Raw genomic sequence first — 25,757 nt, 5'->3', positions numbered from 1 at the left:
TATATCCTACTAAAAAATGGAACTCCCGTTTCAATTTTTAACTTTAGAAATTCCACCGTCAGAAGGAGCATTGGAAGGTTCCCGTTCTCGAAATCCCTTTGATCGCCTTCCTTTCCTCTGTTGTTCTTGAGATGATTTTCTCGTTCAGTATCGAACCCGATTGTTCTTGGATAATCTTTTTCAGGATGGAATTAAGGAACTTGGATCCATTTCTTATGCTGGATGAATTCTACGGTACTGCATCTTTGATCCTGATGACCAGTTGACTCTGACTTATTAAATTCATTTAATCACTTAATTAGTTTTTTTTTTCAATGATCTGTAAAATTTGTTGTAAGATAGAGGATATTTTATTACTTTAAATGTAATTTTGTTATTGTTTGTGAAGATTTGAAAATTAAATCTACACGTTATTTTTAGAATACAAAATTCAATTTTTACTTTCAATGAATCAAATATAATTACAAAAAATGTCTACCGAAAAAAGATATAATTGCATATATTATTACGTTGATATTGTTTTGTATATTCCCCGAGAGAAATTTCTGGCTCCGTCCCTGTCCTTTCTTGTCTCCCTCTATTGCCACAAGTCCATTGTACATACCAAACGGCCATACATGTGAATTAACATTGTTAGAATTGGCTTCCGCACTCCAGTTTAGTTCTTTTCTGCATGATCTAGGTCTGCCTTGCACAAAAGATAAAATGGAAGAGAGAGAGAGAGAGAGAGAGAGAGGAGCTGAGTCAGATTACATGGTCAACTGATCAACTTCCGGCAGACCAAACGACGACCGGAATTTCTTTTTTGTTCTGTCGGGGGAAGAGATTTCGAATATCCTGTCCGTTTTCGGTGGTAGTATCGATCCGCTGCTGAAGAATTTGGATGAGAAGAAGCAGAGGTTCAGGCAGAACGCGGTGTCATTGGCGGCTGAGCTGAAGGAGGTCTGCAGCCGCCTCGCATATCAAGAGCAGTCCTCTGCCAGAGGAAAGCTCACCAGACAGGCACGGTCATGGCCGTTTTTTATTGTTGGGGTTGTAATGGCTCTCTCGCTCTTCTCTCTGATTGATTAGTTTTAATGTCTTGCAGGAGGCAGAGAGGAAGGTGAAGAAGATGGAGGAGGAAATCTGCAGGTTGCAAGAGAGGTTAGAGGAGAGGGATGGGCAGCTTCAGGCTTCAGCTTCTGCTGTCGAGAAGGTTCTGCTCCACCATCGAAACCTTCCCCACGTTTCTCGATCCATCAATTTCGGCAATCTCGATCTTGTGATGATTTCGTCTTGGTTATTTGATCATTCTGGGATTGAGATCATCATGATTCACTGATTAGGCCATGGTTATCTTTTGTGATGCCTTTCGGGTTTCGGCCTTTTGCTTTTGTGTATTAGTTGCAGAAAAGAGAATAAATTGAGGGAGGAGGGACGTGGGCCAAATTTGTGAAAACAAAACAATATGGGGTTTATTTTTTATTTTAGAAACATAATTATACATGTGTCCCATTTTTATTGGTTGATGGGTGTCCAATTAACTCCGTTATGCTCCACGTCAGCAATTAAATGGAATTCGTTAAAAGCGATTGATTGCGTGCTAGATTTGAGACATAACATAAAAGTTGAGTGTTTTTTTATGTCAAAAACAAAAACTCAGGTCAAAATTATGACAAAAATGAAAACTTATTATCATTATTATTTGTAATTTACCCTTTATTATATGTAATTTTATATGTACTTTCATTATTTATGTGAATGATAATTTTACGGCTGATCATACAGTTGATAATAGGAGAAGCCATGTGAAGAAAATACTATAAAGGGTCATTGAAAATCGTTCTCACAAAAATCTATAACATGTTCATATCAAGAGCAAGATTATACTCTATACCTGGTGGCATAATCGAATTGAAAACCTCAATTGAATTAGTCTTAATCAATAAACAGAGAAATGACACTTCTGATAATATCTACAAGGTGTATTGCAAGTTGCAACTTGTCAATTTGTCATGTATTTTTCATATAAAATGGACAGTTTTTTTTGTCTTTTTCTGCATGACAAAAATAATTGGATACGGTATCATATTACGTTTCATTAAAAAAACAGAATTTTTTTTTTCGTTCCATTATATCAGGAATCAGATATATATTTATGTAGAGAACATAGAGCAAGCTCTAGTGCAGGACTTCAACATTTTAAATTTGATACCAAGTAACAAAATCATAATTACTAATAAAAATGCAATGCAATTATTTTGGATATCATCTACCCAATCAGATCAGTCTTTATATGTAAATGAAGTAGCTAGCTCGATTGCAAGAAAACTGGTTTTTTATATGAAAGCAAAGAAATTATAAGATATCCATTTAAAATGTCATAGTATATGTATATATAAATATAAATTTTTTAAATTATTTTTTCATTCACAATGACCACACGTGATTAGATAAACCCCAAGGAGTTGGTTGTCTCGTAACCAGTAATTAGAGGAAACAATTGAAACATTCATTAAGATAACCAAACTAAATAGAAATTAAATAGAAGTTTGATCCGGGAAGTAGAGAAAACAACTGAAATATTCATTGAGATAATCAAATTAAATAGAAATTTTCACAATTCTGAATCGTTTTATTACTTATTCCTCGTCTCCACGCTCTTTTGAATTTGTACTTATGAAGCACAAAAAAGAAATAGGAGCAAATATATTTAAAATGGCTAAACATATAAAAAGAGAAAAGGAATATTATGTAAAGGTAGGCGAAGACTGAACTCCTTTACAACGTTTCCTTCAGCTACTTAAAAAAACATATTCTTGCCAAAAGAAGAAATATATATGTTTGTGTGTTTATGACATGTAAAAAAAGCTAGCACAATTAAAGAAATTAATTCTAATTAAGAAGGTGAGAGATCTGATCAATACACATCAGGAAAGGAAAAATATGGTTTTCTTTTTTTTTTTGAAATTAGAAAGAAGAATATATCTGTAATCGAAAAAGAAGAATATATGGAAAATAATCTTTTTTTGGGCTAAAAAAGAAACCATTTTTTCCGACATGCAGTGAAAAGATACCATATATATACTTGATAATCACATGTACACGTTGAAGAATCTATTTAACAAGCTTTTGTTAATAAAGAAATGAATTATAACTTTATTTGTCCCTCCCCATTATGAAGGGATAAAGAAGCGTTTATATATTAATCATCACCAAAAAGAAAAAGTAGTAGCCCTAAAGAAGTATCTATAATTATCTGTAATTGAACCAATGGCAATTGTGGAAGCGAAGAATATTATTTAAATATTGTGCCGGAAATCTAGCAAAAAGATATTGTACGGGAAAAAGGTTCTCTCGATTTTTAATTAAATGTAATTATTCAAAAGAGGATGAGTAATTAATAAATTCGGAAAAATAGTCTTATAAGTTCAGGCACGTGATGTAATGAATACATGCATATATTCTGTTCTTGTTCTTTCTCATGTCGTGTCCTTACCAGTGTGTTGTGTCGGATATACGCTTGCAGACTAGCTGATTATAAGTATTTGATGGACTAACGGCTCTTTATATCGATCTAATAAATTTATTTCCTACATAAGAATATATGTTTTTCTTTTAAATATGTTTCTTACTTTTTTGTTAGTAATAATGATGACCGACTCCATTGTTATGTTTTGGTCATCACGAGGGATGTGATATTTCATCAGAATAGGATCGCATTGGAGTAATCCTATGGAATTTTGATCTTAATTAAGTTTGTGTTTGGAGCATGATAAGATATGCAAGCGGGATATTAAGATAAAAGACAAAATTATTCATAACTTTCAACTTCATTAATTTCTTAAAATATTTTTTTGATAGTACATGAAGACTATTGGATGGGAGAGGTGGGCTCAACGTAGCCATCAACCCTCCGAATGAACTTACTAGCGAACTCTGATGCTACATTGGAGGGCTGGTGGCTGGTGGCTGGCGTCGAGCTCCCACCACCCTGAATTTACAGGCGATGTGTGTGTTTCTCTTACTCTCTCTAGAGTTGAGACATTAATTCTCAAGTAGTGGGGCTCAACGTCGGCCACCAACCCTGCACTCGAGCTCGCCAGCGACTTCTAGTGTCGTCTGTGAACTCAAGAGAAGGGTTGGTGGCTGGCGTTGAGCCCCAACAGGCCTCCTTCAATATCTTGCATGGAGTGGCAAATTTTGAAATTCAATCCTAAGACGAGGTTGTTTTTGTCTTTTTATATAAATCATACAAGAGTAAGGGCTCAATGCACCCCTTGAGCAAGATTTGGGCCTTAAAAATTAAGATTGTGTTTGACAAGTTGAGTTTAGCTCAACTCAATTTATTTGCATATAAAGACAAATCAAGCATGCTTTTTGTTGAATGGTGGGCCCACAAGGAAAAATGGTGAAAGCCACGGCAAGCACAAACAATGGTGCTTGTCAAGGCTTTTATTTTTTAAAAAAATTTCCTCTGTTTTCCCTTTTCCTTTTCTATAAGCGGTAGAAGATATGCATACATAACAATATATGTATTAAATAACGTGGTGATCAACCAAAAATTCAACAAAATACAGTGACGAACAGAACAAATCGCTACTAAATTCAAATTCAAAGATCTCAATACATGTCATGAAACTCTTCTTTCCGCGCGCCATAACCGATTAGCGATACGGTCGCGCACAACATTAATTTCGTCACTACTTATATCCACTTGAGTTCTAAATCCTGGTTGTGCCGGTGGACTTCGAAATTCATCATATTCCGCCCATGATGTATCGACTGCACAGCTGCACACTAATAGTAACCGACACAAGAAGATAAGCATATCACTAAACCAAACTGAAAGAAGAGCATAAGCTTAGACTGCAGACATATTGAAACAACAACACAACAGCTTCAAATTCGCATTACACGGAACAAGAAAAGAAGCTTCACACTGACATTCAGCGAAACAAGAACATAAGATTGCCTCTCAGCGACCAAAGAGGCAAGACAAGCCATAAAATTATGCAACAGACATGGAGTGATGGCGAGAGGAAAGCATAAATTACCTCAAATGCAGATGGCGTTCCCAAGCAGCGGAGAGGCGGTTCTTAAAGCCTCGCGTGTAGGTGAACAAAGAAGTGGAAGGACCCTCGAAAAAGCCCAAAGGAGGGAATCTCTGTCCTTCTGTTGCAGACGTCGCAAATTCGGGGAATCTCTCCTGATAAAGGGGGGCCTTTCCTTTGCCCTGTTCTTGCAGGTCCTCTCTCCCGCTTCTTCTGCCCAATCAAGCAAGAGAAAATTGCAAACTGGGAGGTTAGTTATCCGTGAAATTGAGTATTGCTTCTTAGTAGTTGCGAAATTTCGACATCGATTACCTTCTTCGTGCGGCCGATTTCGGTGAAATGTGGATCGATTACATGGAACCCCAAACCACTATCGCCAGCTTGAAAAACAGAAATTTCATGGAATTACGACTTGCCAATGTCGATTAGGAGGTTGAAGTTGCCGATGTCAATGTCTTTTGGGATGCGGCGAAGTTAAATGGGGTCGAAATTGGGGCAGATGCTGGAGCTTCAACACCGTCGAAGGCTATTCTTCTCTCGGTTAGCAAGAATGAGGACCTCTACCCAGAAAGCCACCGACAATTTTTTTTTAAAAAAAAATAGGGCAAGACAAGTCAAGAATTTTTCAGTCTTTGGTGGGTCCCTCAATTTTACCGTTGCATGCTCCTTTTTGTCTGTTTGCGAGTTAAGTTAAAAAAATTTTTGTTGCCAAACAAAGCCTAATCATTTTTATTTCTCTTAAATATCTGGTTCTGGCCATCACCAACAACGGATACGGATTTGAGAAATCTTATTCGGCCTTATATCTGGTTGATCAAACGCGTTTTAGCTGTGCATACTATGAACCTCTCATCCAGTTACCAACTGCTGGGGACAATATGCCTCCTAAGTCCATGTGACAACCCGAATTTTCCCACAGATTTACGTTATAGAGGGACTGATGTATTATAACGAAATATATAATAGCACGCCATGTCGAGAGAGAGGGATTCAATGTGTCTGCATGTGCCTTAAAGCTATAACTAATATGACGTTCAGGATAGCATCTTCTTCAAATACGAATCACGAACATTGTTAGATTACTTTTATTTTTGCTTCTCTATCTCATGTTTAGCCCAGTACGGTCTCCTTTACAATAATGAAAAGCGGCCATTATTGTGTCATATATTGATGGAAACAAAATTTAACCTTTGATGAATTCGCCACCTCGGTTGGCCAAACCTGAACATAAAGGCACAAAAGGTCATTGGTGAGGCCGATCCGATCAGTATTGTGCATATGCTTTAATATGGTTATGGCCAACCCGGACTTCAAAGAGCGTGTTAAACGTTAATGTAATAATCCATGCATCATTTTGGCCTAAAACTAAATGCATGTGTGGCTGGTCAATGATTGTTGTGTGATTGTAATAAGAAGATGAAGAGTGTATATGTTATAATCTATTATTATACCTTTTGCAACGAATATGTCGTCGTTTTTTGCAAAATGGATAAAGTTTGATATATAATAAAAATCTAATAATTGTTACGGTGATGCTAACAGGACCCGGGGTCATGTGACACCGAGATCTTAGCCGTCCACTACGCATGGGCACTACGTGAGTCCCACGTGTGGATGACTGTGATGGCCCCGTGTCATATGACACATGTCATGTTAAAATTTTCCTAATTATTAAGTTACAACGGTTTGGTACCTAACATGGAAATATTCCTAGTGAAATGAAAGCATCTCTCGTGACTATAATTTTTCATTCGATGACAAGGAAATTAGGACCTAACATGTGCCGGCCACATAAATTTATGCTTTGATTCATGTTATGCCAGCTACATGCAATCAATCAAATGTCTACCGACAGAAACTTCATGTACTATCATTGTATTTTATTTTATTTTTTGGTTATAACACATATGGCTAATATAGTGAAATAAAAATCATAATAACTAATAAAAGGGCATAGGTGATCCAACTAAGTATTGAATCTAAAACCCTTTCATCACCGGACGAGCGCGTGCACTACGACGCTATACTCTCTTTTTACTGTCGTTGTAATATTATTACAAAATGAGAGAGACTTCATCATTCATTTTATTTATGTATTTGTTTTCTTTTGATAACAAAAAAGGACCTATGAGGGATATGGAGAGGGAAAATAAAGGAGTATGAGAGTTTTATTACAGTTGAACTCAAATTTCTCGATACCTAATTCTGAAGTTGAGAGAATGCCACTCCCCAAAGAAGATCCAACAGTTCAAACACAGACTACATGTCAACCACAAAATCGTATGATTGACTAATTGTGCTACGTTTGAGTGCGTTCTATTGCGGGGTTTTAAACCAATCGGTATGCATCGTGGTCAGGGATAAGCTAATAACTAATAGAAAATTAATCTAAACAAATTGATTGAGTATATCTCTTGATCTCTCTCTTTTTTCTTTTTCTTTTTTTTGGATAAAAGGGGTCGGGGAACCGGTGTAGTGACACCCATAGGACCCGAGGGCCTAGGCTCGTCACCACTACCCCAATGAGGTATCGGAGGAATATCATCCATCCACAAGTCTATAGTCGGAGTACTACTACCATGAGCGAATTCAACAACAAATAAGGAGACCTTCCCCCCTTATTTGCTCCTAAGGAGACTAGAACCCCGGATACTAGAAACACTAGCTTGTTATCAACTGAACTACACCTCATTGGTATATCCCTTAATCTCATTGGAAAGAGAAAAAAACATATGTGTAATATCTCTTAATCTCATCGAAAAGGGAAAAAAAAAAGACAGAGACCATATGTCCATATGATTATTATTACTCAAAAGTGAAATCCATACATAATATTTTTTTGAGCAGCGGTTTCTTATTTTTTTGAGTAGTAAAACCATACATAATATTAGATTATTGACAAGGCTTTGACAGAAAATGACTCGATCAGTCCAGCCGGTGCAACTTGCAAACTCTCTACTTCCCCCCCTTCTCTAAACCCTCTCAGTGTATATTTACACACACATATAAAGTAGTTGCATGGTACAATCAAAATAAATTACTTTAAAATCAAAGTAAATTACTTTAATTGATAGTAATTTACTTAACTTTCTAGTAAATTACTAATACATAAAGTAAATTACACACATTCCAAAATAAATTACATAAATTTCAAGGTAAGTTACATAAATTTTGAAGTCATTTTACACATATCTCAAAGAATTTTACTTAAATTTTTAGTGATTTTCATGGTTGTATGGTACAACCAATTCGATTGATTGCACCACAGAATACCCCGAATATATATATGATGTATTTTTTAGTTACAAGTGAGATCCATAACCTAATACAATAAAATAAAAATTCTAATAATTAATAAAAGTGCACGGATAGTCCTAGAACAAGAAGTGAACCTGCAATCTTTTGGTTGATAGGCTAGAGCGTACGCCACCATACTAATACCTTCTTTTTCATATATATGATACATTTGATTACTAGAAAAAGGGAGAGAAAGAGACGTCTCTATTGAGAATTTCTTCAATTGTTCTATTTCGTCATGTGTTGTGAGGAAGACACCAATCGGATTATGATAAACGAGAGAATAAGTGCCAATCACTCGAATAATTAACATAACTTTTATTTCAGTGTGTATCTTGGTATCCGGAAGTCTAATGAGCTTCAATTAGTCCAATTGAGTCGGGTCGGCCTATTAAGAGTTAAAACTCTCACAGCGTGGATTTTCTCCGTAGTTATTCTTAACTACAATAACCTAATTGATTATTTCTTGCCATATTATTCGAAGGTATGATAAAAATGGAAATCCATTCAACTTTAGGGTTTTTTTTTTTGGTAATAGGAAAACTTTTTATTTATGATTTATAAATACATAGAGTAGCCTGCAACCTCGGCTAACATAGACGGGATAGTATTGTAGTCCCAAAAGCCAACCAAACCAGTTCTAGCAGCATATTTTCCTATTTTATGGGCAAGTTCCACTTCTTCCCTCGGATAGTGATAGCGTATTGGATTGTTGAGGATTCCTAGCATATGGATGTGCAATTCGATTCGATTCCGAACAGATCCATTGGAGCCTTCTTGGATCCAATGAGAACCGAGTGAAGAATGCTAGAGTCCGTATGTAGTGCTTCGATAGAGTAGCCAAGTCTTGTTGTCAAAAGGAGACCGGTGCGACACGCAAGACCTTCTGCTCGTAGAGGGGAACCTCTTGGCATGGATGCTACGGCTATTCCAACAATTTGTCCGTGATCTGTGATTATCACTACTGCTCCAAAAATGTTAGTCCAGATTGAAATAGCTTGTACACTCCCACCTATGATGAGTCCAAAAATTGGGCACTGAGAGTGCCTTGTGAGGTGCTTCTACTGGCTTGGTGCTGGAGTACCCTGCAACCACCGGCTGGGTGAGTTTGGCTACATGAATATCTCTTATAGTAGAGCTTATTTGGTACATGACTCTAGATGCTAATGGGGTAGCCCTTGAGAAAACCACATGATTACGCTCTAACCAAATGCACCAACAAACTATGCATTTGTACTGAAAGGACTCTCTATCTATCATAGTTCCCCCAAATTGGTTAAACAACAACCAATCACGAACATACAACAGCCTCAGAGACTCTACTCGGACACTACATTCCGAGGCAAACCAGATTCTAGACGCAAACGGACATGTCCACAAAAGATGGTCCCAAGTCTCGTCCTGGGAATGGCAGAGCGAACACTGGGTTTCATCGTAATTCATCTACTATTCAACCCGATGCGTAGCGGTAGGGCACCTGACCCCCCACGCCATATAAAAAGTTTATCTTTGGCAATAGATTCAATGCCTACAGTTTGGTCCTAAAAAAAGGTTGCATTCAACTCTATATCCGAAGAGGAATTACCTTGTATGTCGTCTCTGTACCCGATCAATGTTGTGTATCCCACTTTTGTGGTGTACGCTCCGCTAGGATGGTCCTTCCAAGCAAGTTTGTCTACACAACTCCACAGAGGGAGAATAATATTAGCGATGCATGGGTCCTATGTTTGGCACCCATGGGTCTTTCCAGAAATCCACCGAATGGCCATTCCTTACGAGCCAAACTGATCCCAGCAACAACAGGTCTCTCATTTGTAGGATCGATCGCCATACCGGAGATTCTCATTTCCTGGTGGGGCAATAAAAAAAAAAGAGGTTGCATTCAAGTACTTCGTTGTCATTACCGTTGCCCAAATGGAATTTTGTTCTGTGAGGACTCTCCATCCTTGTTTCGTAAGCAGGGCCTGGTTGAATTCTTCAAGATGGCAAAAGCCAAGACCTCTCCGACCTTTCACCTGTGTCAATTTGGTCCTGCTAACCCAGGGGATTCATCGACGTGTGATGTCTCCGCTCCATCAGAACCTGCGAATGAGGGATTCTAGTTTGTGAATGTTAACTTTGGACACCGTCATGCAGGACAACGTATTTACTGGAGTGGATGATAGTGTGGGTTTGGTGAGGGTCTCATTTCCTGCCGGGCTTAAGAACTTTGTCATCTGCCCCTGCATTCGTTGGCGGATGCGAGCTAAGATGGATCGTGCTGCTTGTCTTCCTCTGTACTTCCAACAGATTGGTAGCCCAAAGAAGTGATCCTGAATGGATGTCAGAGTGTTGCGGCTAAATAGAATACTTGACTTTTCAAAGTTTATTTGCTGCCCGGATACTGCTTCATAGTTCCCCATCACACGTCTCAACGCATTAAGTTTTGGAGCAGTCGCTTCAAGCAACAAGAGGCTATCATCTGCAAAGAAAAGATGCGGCATCCCCTCCATTGATCTCTGTGGTCGAATACCCTGGATGGTCCCCTGAACTTGTTCATATGCTAGTTCTCCGACAGAGTCTGTGCACATAGAATGAATAGATATGAAGACAAGGGGTCCCCTTGTCTAAGTCCCCGAGTAGGCCTGAATTCTTGCGTTTGGCGTCCATTGAGGAGGATGGAGAAAGACACGGTTGAGACATACTCCATGATCCAACAAGTAAATATCGAGGGGAAACCCATCTTTTTTAGGTCTGCCTCAAGGAAGCTCCATTCGATACTATCGTAAGCCTTGCTCATGTCGATCTTGATTGCCGCTAAGCCTTTCCCTATTCGTCTTCTACGCTTGATCACATGGAATAATTCTTGGGCCAGTAGCACATTGTCTGTTATAAGACATCCTGGTACAAATGCGCTCTGGTAAAGAGATATGATCGACTTTAGTACTGATTTTAATGAGGTCGACAGTACCTTGGCGATGATCTTACAGAGAGAAGTAAATAGGCTAATCGGACACCAATCACCAATATTTTCTGGGTATTCCCTTTGGGGATAAGCATGATGAGAGCTTGTTAATCTCCCGTAGCATGTGGCCCGTGTGAAAGAAATGCATTGCTCCTACCGTCAGCTTGGCTCCCACCTCCGGCCAGAAGTGTTGGCAGTTGTGGGGGGGGCGGGGGCGGTCGCGTGATTTATGCTTCCAAAGAATTTATTGGCGATGGTACAGCTGTTCGAGCTCGATCTCTGCCTCAATTTCTTTTGCTATATTCGGCCGTGCGCCCAACCAAGAAAGGCGTTGTTTCACTTCCGAGATACTTGCTGGGACATGTCCAAAAACATCTCTGTTCCATCTCCGAAGTGTGGTGGCTGTGAACTCCAGTTTTTGAGCCACTCTGAAGATCGCAGAGCCCGACTGTGAGGGATACCAGGCCTGCTGCACTATACGAGGAAGTTCAGGATGCGTGAGCCACATATTCTCGATTCTAAATGGTCTCCTACCTGTCCTCCTAGAGAACTGAGGGGCGGTTTTGAGCAAGATTGGACAGTGGTCTGATCCAACTGCTTGGAGATGCCGCAGGTTAGCTTCAGGGAATCTAACGGTTTGTTTGGTTTCACAAACAAATTTTAACTCTATTTCTACTCCACTTAACTCTACTCATCTTCAATTGAACAACACTTTCAAAATTTAACAACACAATCATTACTTTTTATCAACTATTCTTTACTTTTTTACACTTTTTTTTTTATAATTCAACAACACAATCATTATAACCCAATTAAAATCAAAATTCAACTCTACTTAACTGTAAAACCAAATACAGCATAAATCTCCATGGGATTGAACATAGAGCTCTATCCAGTCGTTCTCTGATCAACTCGAGTCCTTCCCTTTTATTCGACCACGTATATGGTAATTTATGAAATCCCACATCAAGGAGTTCCAGTTCATCAACTAGTTCAGCCATTTTTGTCGCTCAAGTAGATGACAGGGGTTCCCGCCATATTTCTCTTCGGTAGTCCAAACTTGATTGAAATCTCCGATTAGAATTCAAGGATCACGAATGCTGTTTTTTATGTTTAGCATGCCATCCCATAACAGGCATCAGCCCTAGTAACATGACGGAGCATATTTAGTTCATTGAACTTTAGTTTTGGGACGCAGTAGAGGAGGCTACCGGAGGTGTCTTAGAATAATAATGAGATATTACTAAAATGTACTAGGAGGTTACAAACCTATCCTATCTATAGATTGTAAAAGAATGGGAATAACCCCTATTGTTTATTTTTATTTTTTTCCTTTCTCTAAATAAGTTTTCTTTTCCCGGTGTTTGTGTTTTTTCGTTCATAATGACAACATTGTAGGAGAATGGTGGGATGGGCTTTCTGTAATGAAGCCCCACTTGCTGCCCCAGTTTGGGAGAAAAGGCCCAGCAGACCCTGCGGTGCTGTGCATGAAGGAGACCCACCTAAGAAGAAGAAGTATGGGCACGACTGAGCCAAGTCAGGTCGAGTATTGGCAAGCTTAAGCTCAGCTCACCCTTAAACAGGTTGAATTCAATATTGCTCATGATCTTAGTCGAATAATATTCAGCACGCTTATTCAGCTTGCGATCTCATTCATATTGTTTGGAAAAGGTTGAATGGAAAATTGAAAATATGAAAGTAGAAAGTTCATGTGATTAATGCTTAGAAAAACAGACCAAAAAAAAAATGCTCAGCTCGTGTACACCCCTAGAACGAACCACCCCTAGCCCATTGTAAATGATGCATATACATGTTTCAGCATGATTTGCCGACATGGACAACCACGGCATTGAATTGGTCTAAAATCCTCCATCAATTTGGCGATAAACTACTATAAAATGTCGTAACCAAATATTTTAATTAATCTGTGCATACACGTATGTGTACGTATTTAATTCCGCATGTGTTTTGTTATTGAATTTTTACTTGTATCAGCGTACTTATCAAAATAATAAATATATTTCTCAAGCAATTATTAGCGAGTGCCACGTAGATTTTTGAAATCTACATGTAACAATTCCTTTAAGGAAAAAAATAATAATAATAATTTTCAAATCAGAAATAATTTTTATTACTTTTTACTATTTTTAGGGGTTACATGCATTTGAAATCCACTCATCTAAAAATTTGGTGTAATAAATCTGTTAAGAAGAGATCAAGGAAATTTCTGCCTTCTAACATCTATCTGTCTGTTGAGACCAAGAGGCTAACAGGTGTCCTTAACAACGCTTGACAAATGACAACCTAATTAACCTCTGAACTTGTCAAAGATAGTAAACCCCTTCCCATTGTTTGCGCCCTTATGGTTTTACCACCTAAGTTTCCCTCTCCCTTTAACCCCTCCCTAACTCCCTCAATTTGACGCTTGCCACCTCCTGCCTCGCCGTCATCATCCCGGGGACGACGAGAGGTCCCCCCCCCCCCCCCCCGGCCCGATCTCTCCACGATCACCGCTATCGCCGCACGAACAACCTCTGATAATGTCTTCAATAATCCTGAACCCATTCCAGCTCCTTGAGCTCAACATCATCTCTGGCCAGGACCTCGCCAAAGTGTCCCGCTCCATGCGCACCTATGCCGTGGCGTGGGTCCATCCAGACCGCAAGCTCTCCACCCGGGTTGACTCCAAGGGCGGTAACAGCCCCACGTGGAATGATAAATTCGTGTTCCGTGTCGATGACGAGTTCCTCAAGTCGGACACATCAGGGGTGATGATCGAGATCTATGCGGTGCATTGGTTCAAGGACGTGCTCGTGGGCAGGGTCCGCATCCTCGTGGGCAACCTCGTACCGACACCGTCCCGGACTTTCCGACACCAGCCCCACCACGGGATGCGGTTCGTGGCCCTCCAAGTTCGTCGCCCTTCAGGCCGTCCCCAGGGGATCTTGAACATTGGATTGGCCATTCTCGACAGCTCCATGAGGAGCATGCCGCTGTACAGGGAGTTGAGTGCCTCAGCGGTCGGGTACCTTGACCTCATGGGCGAGCAGAACCCCAACCCAGATAATCATAACCATCAGCCGCAGCATCATCAACAACACACGAATCAACAAAAAGATCAACAGCAGCAGCAGCAAAAACAGATTCAACTGGCTGCTATTGGTAAGCCCGAGCTCAGGCGCACAAAGAGCGATACAAGTTCAATGCATGCGGTTAAGACCTTGAAGAGAAAGGTGTCATTCCGTGAGAAACCGAACTCAGTGATTAATGCCTCGGAGGCTGCTTCTTCAGCCCAAGGGAAGAACAAGAAGGGTTCTAGCTCGCTGCCAAGTTCCATGGTGAATGCTTCCGCTTCAGCTGTAGCCTCAGCAAAAGCAAGCCTGGGTGGGAAGGGCAAAACGGGGAAAGCGGCTGGTAATTCGGCGAACAAGGGGTCAGAAGTTTCAGCAATTACCCCGAGTACACTAGCGGGAAACCGGTCCAAGTGGGTACAAAAGGCAGAGATTGCTATGGTTAGCCCGAAGACTCTTGCGGCCAACAAGAAGTGGGTACAGAAGCCAGAAGTTGCGGCTGTTAGCCCGATGAATCCCGTGGTGAACAGGTGGGCGTCGAGTGCAGCTGCTGCTAGCCTGAACAAGCCTTTGACGAACAAGTCAAAATGGCTACAGAAGCCTGCCATTAATATTATCACGAAGCCGGTCCCAAAGAACTTAGCACTGGTCTCAGAAGCATCAAACCAGCCCCGGAAGCTATACATCACCGAGTCTGAGCTGGGGCCCTCACTGTCAGAGGTGGCAGCGGCGGTGAAAATCCGAAAGCAGCTAAATGACGGGGAGAGCACAGTAGTGGGTGGCGGGTGGAGCCTTGTTGAGAGTGAGGAGGGGCTGCAGTCGAAGCTGGAGAGATGGCAGATGGAGCTCCCGCCCATTTACGACCGCAGGGAGTCCTCGACTCTCCTCACATCAAGTGGGAACCGAAAGACGACCAGTATTCTGAGCAGCGGCGGCAGGGGGGCCAAGCGCCGGCACTCCCGGAGGCACCCCGCTGGAGGAGCCCCCGGAGGGGGACTGTTCTCTTGCGTCGGCAACATTTGCGGGTGCCAGTGTTCCGTTGTTTGCGGGAAGGGTTCTTCCGCATTATAGAAGGATGAAATTCTAACATGGAGGTTTGCATGAGCTGTAGAATTTTGCATGGAAATCTCACTGGGGATTTTTGAAACAAAAACGTGAGGGCTAATCGGTCAATTATTACAATTTGACGATGGTGGTGTCTTATAAGAAATAAAAAAGTATTCAGTGAACCGGTGTTATCACGTCGGCAGAGCCAGGGGAAGTAACAAATTAATATTGGGAATGCGACAGGGAGAAGATAGGATGTTTTTTTGTCCTACCCGTCCCAGACCTTGTAGCATATTCTTTTTTAATTATTGTTATGGTGTTTGTAATAATATGTGATGAGTATTTTAGATTGCGAATTCTAATTTGGGGTTAAACTCGAGTTAATTGGTGTAACTCAGTTGTTTGGTTGTCGAAAATGAAAAATTAAATTGGGAGATCATTGGGTGCATGACAGGTCAAGAGAACTCTTAACATTGATTTGGAGGCAAGGGGCGCAAGGGGAGCGGTTACTTTGGAAGCCGCCACCATTTCATCACCATTATATGTGTGTGTGTGTGTGTGTGAGCCATTGCCTTCAAATCTCTTCACCCATGGGATATGTCCTAATTCTAAAGACCCCATCGCGTGCCCCTCAATTGATATATTTCGTGCCAAAAAATCATTATCAATTAATTGAGTCAAAAATAATTTCAGAAATTTGAGAGAGTTTGAGCATGTGAGTTCTCGAGTTTGCTTCCAGATAAACTCTAGCCTCGTTGTATCTTGAGAATACTCTATCAAAACCTGAAGCAACTAAGTGTGGGGGCAAATCTACTCTTTGAAAAGCGTTGACCCGTGCCTCAAGGCTTCTCCCAAATTCGAGTATTGTTCGTGGTTCGTGATAGTGTCCGTGGCCTGTGATCGTGTTCATGTTTGTGATCGTGTTCGTGATTCATGTTTAGAGCGCCTCCTCGATTGTCATCTCCCCACCATCCCTAACAATATGATGATGCTTTGGAACATGAAGTATTTGAATTGGATATGTTGCATATATTCAATCCTAATTCCTAATAGGTTACATATCAATGTGAGATTCAAATTGATGACTAATAGTTAATTAGCACATATCTTTCGTATTGTATGAACCATAACATATAGGAAAAATTACACCATATATCTCAATCTTTACATGTTGTCTTAGTTTTATCCCAAAGTTGATTTTTTTTTCTGAGGTACTTAACGTTAATGGTTTTGTGTCAAATCTATCTCGCCGTAAACACTCCGTCTATTTTTAACGGAAATGTTGACGTGACACGTTAATTGCTTAACAATATTGACGTGGATAGTGTGTGAGTCCTAATACAAGGAAAAAATAATACTATGTATCCCAATCTTTTAATATATTCTCAATTTTATCCCAATCTTTTTATTTTTTTCTCAATTTTATCCTAATATTTTCATAATTTCTCAAATTTATCCCAATGGGATAATATTGAGAAAATAGTAAAAGATTGGGATAAAATTGAGAAACTGTCGAAATATTCGGATAAAATTGAGAAAGATCAAAAGGTTAGAATAAAACTGAGAAATAACAAATAGGTTGGGATATATAGTATAATTTTTCTCTTATATCGGTGATTCACAGACTTTCTAAGTCAGTTCCGTCAAGCAATTAACATGCCACGTCAACATTTCCGCAAAAAATGAATGGAATTTTTACGGTATGATATATTTGAAACCAAACCATTAACGTTATGATATATCAGGAAAAAAAATCTACGTTGAAATAAAATTAAAATAACATGTAAAGGTTGTGATATATGACGTTATTTTCCTTAACATATATAATGTCATACACGTAATGTACAAATTAATTTTTTTAACTTTAATCATATTTTAGTTATTGATATTCTATATTTTAGAGACAACAAAAATAAAAATCATCCCCGAAAGCAACGAAATGCGAGCCCTTCACTAGGCTTTAATCTTTTATTTTAAATAACTAAAAACCTGGTCCATATGAATCTCATGAGACATGTGTCTTCTCATTATTCTCTCTCTTTTTTTTTTAAGTTCTCTCTAGTTATGTACATATTATACATTTTTTTTCACTTTGACCATCTAATCTTTTCCAACATGTTTATTTTAGTATTTTCGTATATTTTTTCCTCTCCTTCTAAGCATATTTACCTAAAAATTAATTTCGAAGTAGAGCAAGTGTTATACATGCTTAGAAAAGTTAAATTATATTTGTTAATGTATTAAATGGAAATTCTATGGTGGTTCATATATGATATGATCCAGCTAGAGAGTCATTCACATGGGCATGAGGAAGGAACCCACAATGACAGGGTCGAGTATGAAAGCGAGTTTTGAGACAAGCATGTGCCAGCTGGACCAAGTACGAGAGCACGAGCTAAGCGAATCCAACAAGCCATGCAAAGGTTGTTATTGCATGTCCATGGAGGAGAAGTCGAGCTCTTGGGCGAGTTGCATGTAGAACAAGAAATCACGACCGTTCATATCCTAGAAGTCTATCTAGAAGATGATCCAAGTTTAAATGACTGAATTTTGGCTATTTGTTTTGAGAGTTAATTAGTTGCTTTTAATAAGTTTGGCTTATTTCATTTTGGGCTTGTTACCCTTAGAATATATTTTAGCCAAGTCCATTAGTCCATTAGGTTATTAGTTAGTATCTCTCTATAAATAGGCATGTGGCCTCCATAGAGAAAGATCAATTAGTTTTCATTCAATTTTGTGAGAGAGATTTTTCTCTTAGCTGTTCTGCAACAACTTCGCGGATATCGCAAGTGTGATGACTTGTGATTCCCGACATTTATAATATTGATTTCTAACTCTTTATAGCTAGCCGGTCAATATTCAGTTTTATAATATTGGTTTGTGGCTCTTTATAATCATTGGGTCAATATTTCTTATCCTTGAAACCTTTATTGGACGATCCTGAGTTTGATCTCACTCTATTGTTGTTGGGTCTCGCGGCAGGTTCATCGAGGTTCACATCAATGTATGTCTTATCTCGTTCTTGAATGATCATTTTTTGAAAACACTTCCAACTATCCGATGTGCCCATTAATATTAAAACCGTATATTATCTATTAAGCAATTCCCGAAGAAAATAAACCAAGCTCAAACAAAAATAATAACTGGTGTATATATATGGTGTTCTAACGATACATATTTAATTTATATTTGTATCCTTTTACATTTTCCTCCTTTTTAGTTAACTAATTGAATATTCTATATCATTTTTCTCGCACTTCCATTTTCATCGTCCATAATATATTTGAAAAGAGTATGTGCTACTTATTTTCCAAGTACGTTAAATTATATTAATTTTGATTTTGGTCATATTTTTATTCTTACTACATTGCAATATTATTGGTTTTCTTTTAAACATTTTCAATTCCGAACTGTGCCTCAGCATATACTATTTAAATTAATATCCTTTTTATGAAAATAACATAAAATAATTCTTAATTTAAATGTATCCTGAAATAACCTACATATGACAAAGTTATTAAAATGACATCAGCTAAATTTAATGTGAATGGACGGTACATAAAAAATTGAGTACATATATATTAATTGTATAATTTTTTTGAGATACACGATTTTTGCTAATAGTAAATAATATGTGAAATCATTTCGAAAGTAATGGAGCAAGAAGAACAGGTATAAGAAATTAATAATAATAAAGTCAAAACAATTAAATCAAGTTTGATGATATAGTATGATCAACACTGAGATGCAATCCACTTACCAAAAAAAAAGAAAAAGAGAATCAATGAGGTGCGATGTTGAAAAAATAATATAACACACACCTATACATATATATTTTTTCAATTAAGGGTTAATTGCATCAAAAATCATGAATTTTGCACTTATTTTCATATCTACCATAAACTTCACATATTTGCACCAAAAATCATCAACTATTGGTTAAATCCGACATTAACATCCTTTCAACTTTCCATCCATTTTTTTTCTTGATGTGGCAATCTACGTGGCTAACGGCTCTTATGTGGCAATCAACTTTGCTATTAATTTAAGTATATGTGATTTAAAGTGTAAAGTTCATGTATTTATGATTTAATTTAAGTATATATGCACCTATATCATAATATAACATTGGCTATTATAATACTTTTGTCATAAATGAGATAAAATCTAAATATAATTATTTTGACTTTATACTTATAGAGTTATAATTAGATTGTATATGATTATAACTTAATTAAATAAGTGTTTAAAAATGAATTAATCACCTAGAAAAGCACGACATTTGCACTTTTTCCTGAATATAGCACGATATTTGGAATATAGCACAAAAATGCATGACCTTTACATTTTTCATAAATATAACACAACTTTTGAAGAGTAGCATAGAAAGACATAACATTTGCACTTTTTCCTAAATATAGTATGACCTTTAAAAAATAGTACAGAAAGGCACAACCTTCAAGCACGATATTTTTTTAACTTGTTATAATCGTAGCTAAATCTAAAGATCGTTCCTTTATGTGCTTATTTTTAAAGGTCATGTTATATATAAGAAAAAGTGCAAATGTCATGCATTTCTGTGTTACTATCCAAAGGTCGTGACATATTTAGGAAAAAATGCAAAGGTCGTGCATTTTTGTGCTATTTTCTAAATGTCGTGTTATATTTAGGAAAAAGTGCAAATGTCGTGTTTTTTGAGGTGATTAACCCTTTAAAAATTAGTTACAAGTTAGTTATATGAAAAATGAAAAGAAAAGAAGAGGTGCATGAAAGATAATATTAAGATCTACTTAATCATTGAGTCAAAAGCCGATTAATGAGTAAACAAAAAAAATTGACTTAATGAAATAAGTGTCATTTTCACTTATTGGTACTCTTTTTCTTTCACAAAATATTTTCTCATCCTATCATTCATTCCTTCCTCCTATACGTTTTTTCTTTAACTAATTAAGTGCTTAATTTTTAAACACTTAATTTATCAAATACCACCTTAGTTAACGTGATTTTTCAGTTATAAGGAAGGCATATGGGCTAATTCAATGAAATAGAAATCATAAATAACTAATAAATGGGCATATAGTCCCACAACGAAAGTCGAATATGCAACCTCTTGTTTGATAGGCGGTTAGATTACTAACTATATTACGATATGTGTGAAAATATTATATTCTTAAGTGGAATTTAGTGATATGACACGGGTTGTGCCACAAGCAACAAAATATAACTTACTCAAGAATAATGCCATTCGGAAATAAACAACTTGTCAAAGAGCTGACTCAATTTAACACGATGTCATCTATCGAGTTAATAAACTTGAACAAACACCACTGACAACGCCAAACCTGAGACACATGAATTCTTACAGATTATTGAAATAAGTTGGCATTTGGGTCATTCTTTTTCATACCTCGAATCAGCGGATTTAGAGGCAAATTATGCACGCCCGATTTGGTGGATTCACAAGAGACAAGAGTCCGGTTAATTAGGTTTGACCAGATCGGATTATTCATTGCTGGATGTTAGCCGCCCCAAAGAAAGAAGTTATTGGATTATAATTTCACATTTCAAGGAGGGAGAAAAAAAAAAAGAGTTCCGCGGGGACTTTGTCCACAGTAGGAATGACCTACGGTTTGGAAAAGTCGCCAATGAAAAACTGGATTACATTAAATTATTTTCATTCTCAGGTCAAAGGAGTCGTGATCTTTCGTTGCGATTCACTTATATCCTTATACTAGCTAGGGCAGGACAGACCCCAACTCTCAAAAAACGGAGATTATTTACACCGGGCAACGTGGCAATTCCGCCCCCTAGCGGATTTTGCGCTTGATCAATCACGAAAAATGATATTAATATAATTACGTTCCATCCTGCATTTGCTTGATCAAGTTGGTGATGGATTCAAGTAATATATATGAAATATCGCTGTAGGTGTACGTATAAAAGTAATTGGACTTTGGGGAAATTGATAAAATTAAGCGTACAGTTTGATTAGAGAATGAGAATGAGTTTGGCCAAAAATAAAGAGAGAAAAAAAAAATTAGAATGAGTCTTTTTGGATAACGGCATGAACCTCACCCCTCCCCAAAAAATAAAGCAAGGAACTTGACAACAAATCAAGTAAATTCTCCAAATTTAAATTTTCAAACATTTCAAATTGATTATAATTGTCAATGGCTGGGAGGGTGTTTTGGGATAATTTTCGGTGGATTAGAGCCCATTGAAAGTCTTGTGATGGACTACTCGCAATATGTATGTACTAAGCCAAGATCAGAGATTTATGTTTCTATGAGTTATTAATGTAGTAGGGTTTGGAAGCAGTAGCCACCTAGGTACTCTACGGATGAGAAAGTCTTGAATGTAACGGATGTACCGCATGATAATATCATAAGTCAATAAGAGTTTGTCATTTTAATTTTTAATATGTAAATAAAAATAAGAAAAATCGATTGTTAATAAAAAAATAATCCATTATTAAAAATAATATTTTCTATATGTCTTGTAACATAATCCTGCGAGTTATTTTCGTTACACATAAGACATTCTCCTCTACCGAGACGTTGTGATTGTGCCTTTACAAAGATTTGTTGATTATGTAAGATTCATATATAATCTCAACTCAAGACTCCATGTCCCCGATGTGGCATGACAAATACCATATTATAAACCATATCATTAATACATGTTTTTTAGTCTAGTCTAATATATCCCAATCATCCGATGGTGGGAGACCCCGCCATAGGCAAAATTATACAAGAAAGAGATGCCCTTCTTATTTATGTACGCATTGGTTAATATATGATATTGTTAACAATGATGCAAACATTTATTCTCTTGGATTGTTTAGCCTGCGAATAAAAGAAGTTCAAATTTGAAAGGACGTCTTAGTCAAGAAATTGCGTGCCCCTCCTCTTCTCACCTTCAAAATATAGTGTATGCGGTCACCCAAAAACAAAAAAATAGTGTGCGTGTGGGTGTATATATTTCAGGAGGGGACGCCGAAGAAGTTTCAAAATTTCTATTAGATTTTATTGAATTTATTATTTTTTCAATGAGATTATATATCTTACTTTGCCTTCTTCCTTAATTTTACGATACAAAATCTCTTTAAACTTTGCCGCTTCAATAAGATTTCTAGATCTGTCCCAAAATAAATTATATATATATATATATATATAATTTCTCGAATATATGATATATATATATATAAGTGTGTGAGTGTATATCAATTATAGGAGCTCTCCTGAATACTAATCTAATAATCTTCGGTTCGGATGCGGTGGGCCCACAATAAACTTTTATTAATCTCCAAAATATTACACAAATACAATACATACACACCTACACTCACCCACACTTCCCAGGCTCACACATTCACTCTCTCTTTACTCTTTTTTTATTTTTTGGGTCAACTTTAATATCTGAAAACTCAATTAGGATCCGACTAATTCGATCAAATCTGATCAGCCCTCTAAAACTCTCACAACGTGCTTGTATGCTTGTGTATGTATATGCTTATACATACACCGCACCTCTACATACATAGGCAGCAATTCCACCGCCCTTACAAAGTCGGTGGCTGCCCCATACTTCTTCATTCTTTTAGATTTTCCTTCCTAATTTTCTTTCTTAATTTTTCTAGTTTGTTCCTAGATACTTCTATTTATTTCTACTTTAGTCCTAATAATATCTAGATTTTTATCTTAGTGACGTTACTGGAATAATCTAGCCAAATATCTAATTACCTAGAGTTAGTGTTGATTTCAATGCTCCCCCTCAACACTAACTCTTCTATGCTGGGATCTTCCGTGATTGTGATCACTTCTTTATATCGGAGACACATTAACGTACTTGGGGTTAGGCTTCCTTAGTAGGCCTGATCTTCTCAACTACAATTGTGGCTCTTCCCTTGTTTCCTCTTCTCGTGAAGTCTCTTGTTGATCTTGTGACCTTTGATACACACCAATCGTCCAAGGATTCGTCTTCTTCTTGGGTGACCGAATTGATGGCTCTGGATCTTGAACTTCCTCTTCTTCTGGCAGCAGGGGCGAAGCCAATATTTTCATTCAGGGAGGGCAAACTCATACTTTTGAGGCAAAATTTAAAAAATTTAAAGTTTAAAAAAGGTAAAATACTAATTTTACATAAAAACCTCATACTTTTGAAAGTAAAATTTAAAAGATTCAAAGTTTAGGGGTTTATTGCCTCCCTTATAGTACATTGGCTCCGTCCCTGTCTGGCAGCTCCCCCTGTATTCCCTTCTACCAAATCTTTTCTTGCCTTTGACTCGAGCAAGAACACATGCATCGGGACCCACCATGACGCGATGCTTCATCAAATACCACATTTCTCGACACGTAGACCTCCTTTGTGGTTGGATCGCAACATCTCCATCTTTTTTCTCTCTTTGTCATAACCCACGAACATGCATTTGACCACTTTCTTATCAAACTTGCTCCTCAAATGATCAAGCACGAACACATAGCAAAAGTACCCGAAAACTCAAAAATGACTCACCGTGGGTTTGACCTTCCATAATTTATGATATGCTGCGATGAATCCCAACTTTGGTTGAGGGAGCCTATTGAGAACATGTGCGGCTGTCTTCATACACTCCGCCTAGAATCTGCTGGGCACATGCTTGGCGTGCACCATGCTTCAGCATACTTCTGCAAGATGTCGATTCTTCCTCTCTGCCATCCCATTTTGTTCAGGGGTACTCGGACACATCAACTGCCTCCAAATCTTGCATTGATGTAAATAATGCGTGAACTCCTTAGACGTGTACTCTCTACCATTGTCTGTCCTCAAACACTTTATCTTCCTACCAGCCTTAACCTTCTTCTGAAACTCTTTAAATTTTGCTAGAGTCTCCAACTTCTCTTTCATAAAGTAAACTCAGACGTACCTGGAGTAGTCATCGATAAAGGTCACCATGTATCTCATGCCTCTGACAGATGATTCATTTACTCATTCGAACACGTCTGAGTGGATAAGCTCCAAAGGCTCCTTTGCTCTGGCCGAAGACTCCTTGTAGGGTAGTTGATAGGCCTTTTCGAACTGGCACCCTGGACAAACTAGGACAGACTATATCTTCATGCACCTCGAGTTGAGGCAATCCCTTCAGCATCGACTTATTCATCATCACCTTCAACTTATGATAACTTACTTGTTCGAGAGGTGCATGCCATAAGTCTGCAGTCTCATTCTTCCATGCCTTGTCTATGTAACTCTTCTCTGCTAACAACATTACGTAGATAGAATCCTTCTGCCTCCCTTCCATAATATGTGCATCAGAAAGTCTCATATTCCGATACACTTTCACATTATTAGGTCCAAACACCACATAATTACCGGCAGATGTCAACTGCTACCGAAAGCATATTCTTCTTCATTCCTAGGACATGATAGGCATCCCAGAGCTACAACTTCATCGTGTTGAGCTTCGAAGAAATCTCGGCCTTCCCAATGTTAGCAATAGGTAGCTTTGTGTTGTCTGCCAACACGATCACATTATCGCCTCTATAAGTTGATGTACTTCGAAGTTTCTTCTAGTCGCCGGTCATGTGATTAGAACACCCACATATAATCGACTCCACTGGACTTTGGCACTGCTAGTGCCAACCTTTCTATCTCCTTTGCCGCTATATTGGCGCCACAATTACCTCTTTTCCTTGGGATGGCTCCATCTCATCCTCGTCCCAATATTCATTATCTCCATGGGCCTTCGTTGCGGCATTACCTTCGGCAACTTTCTTCTTCAGTCTACAAACCCGCGCAAAATGCCCCTTCTGCACCCTTACTCTTGGCCTTCATTGTCTTGGCCTCTGCGGTTCTAGTCCCGACGAGCTCCCTCTAGCTCGGAAGCCCTTCTCCTGGCGCCGCTGTCTGTCACTTCCCTCACTGCTATATAAAGCTTCTACTTCGCTTTTCAAAGAAACTCCAATCATTTGTTGTGCTAGAGTCTTTTGATTAGCGAGAAGATTCTCGAGGTCCCCCACGGATGGCTGGACTGGCCACCCCTGAATTGTGGTAATAAAACCACCCCTAAATTGTGGTAATGAAACTCCTACGCTCGGGCCTTAATCCATGAATAATTACCCTTTGCATCCTTCTTTCATTAATTTTTTACTCGGGATCCAACTCCGATATCTTGCGGCAAATTGACTTAATCTTAGTGAAATATTGATTAATAACCATATCTCATTGTTGGAGGCCCATTAACTCATTTTCTAACAACTGTAATCTCATATCATTCTTCTTTGCAAACCTCGCGGTTAGAATATCGTAAGCCTCTTTAGGACTAGTGGCATACCTAATATGTTTTAGCATATCTTCCTCGATCGACACTTTAATTGCAAACATGGC

General features: G+C 38.2%; 2 protein-coding genes and 1 long non-coding RNA gene across 3 annotated transcripts; 2 read left to right on the top strand and 1 right to left on the bottom strand.

Annotated features, from left to right (window-relative positions):
- Window positions 1-765: 765 nt before the first annotated feature.
- On the top strand, window positions 766-1,580 carry LOC116211042 (nuclear envelope-associated protein 1-like; the record flags this gene model as incomplete). The annotated part of the gene is made up of 2 exons (XM_031545237.1): window positions 766-1,002; window positions 1,088-1,580. Coding segments are annotated over 2 exons (471 nt in total), but the record flags the coding sequence as incomplete, so codon positions are not given.
- Window positions 1,581-4,504: 2,924 nt separating this feature from the next.
- Window positions 4,505-5,603, bottom strand: LOC116211688. The gene is made up of 3 exons (XR_004157720.1): window positions 5,346-5,603; window positions 5,037-5,246; window positions 4,505-4,779 (listed from the first exon to the last, which is right to left on the bottom strand). It is a non-coding gene; the product is annotated as an uncharacterized LOC116211688 (long non-coding RNA).
- An 8,168-nt stretch (window positions 5,604-13,771) lies between these two features.
- Window positions 13,772-15,785, top strand: LOC116210530. The gene has a single exon (XM_031544412.1). The coding sequence runs from the start codon at window positions 13,815-13,817 to the stop codon at window positions 15,414-15,416; it is 1,602 nt and encodes a 533-aa protein (XP_031400272.1). The 5' UTR covers window positions 13,772-13,814; the 3' UTR covers window positions 15,417-15,785.
- The last annotated feature ends 9,972 nt before the right edge of the window (window positions 15,786-25,757 follow it).

This window comes from Punica granatum, chromosome 6 (genome assembly GCF_007655135.1).
Source record: "Punica granatum isolate Tunisia-2019 chromosome 6, ASM765513v2, whole genome shotgun sequence".
Taxonomy (NCBI): domain Eukaryota; kingdom Viridiplantae; phylum Streptophyta; class Magnoliopsida; order Myrtales; family Lythraceae; genus Punica; species Punica granatum.
This window is presented reverse-complemented; position numbering and strand designations above follow the sequence as displayed.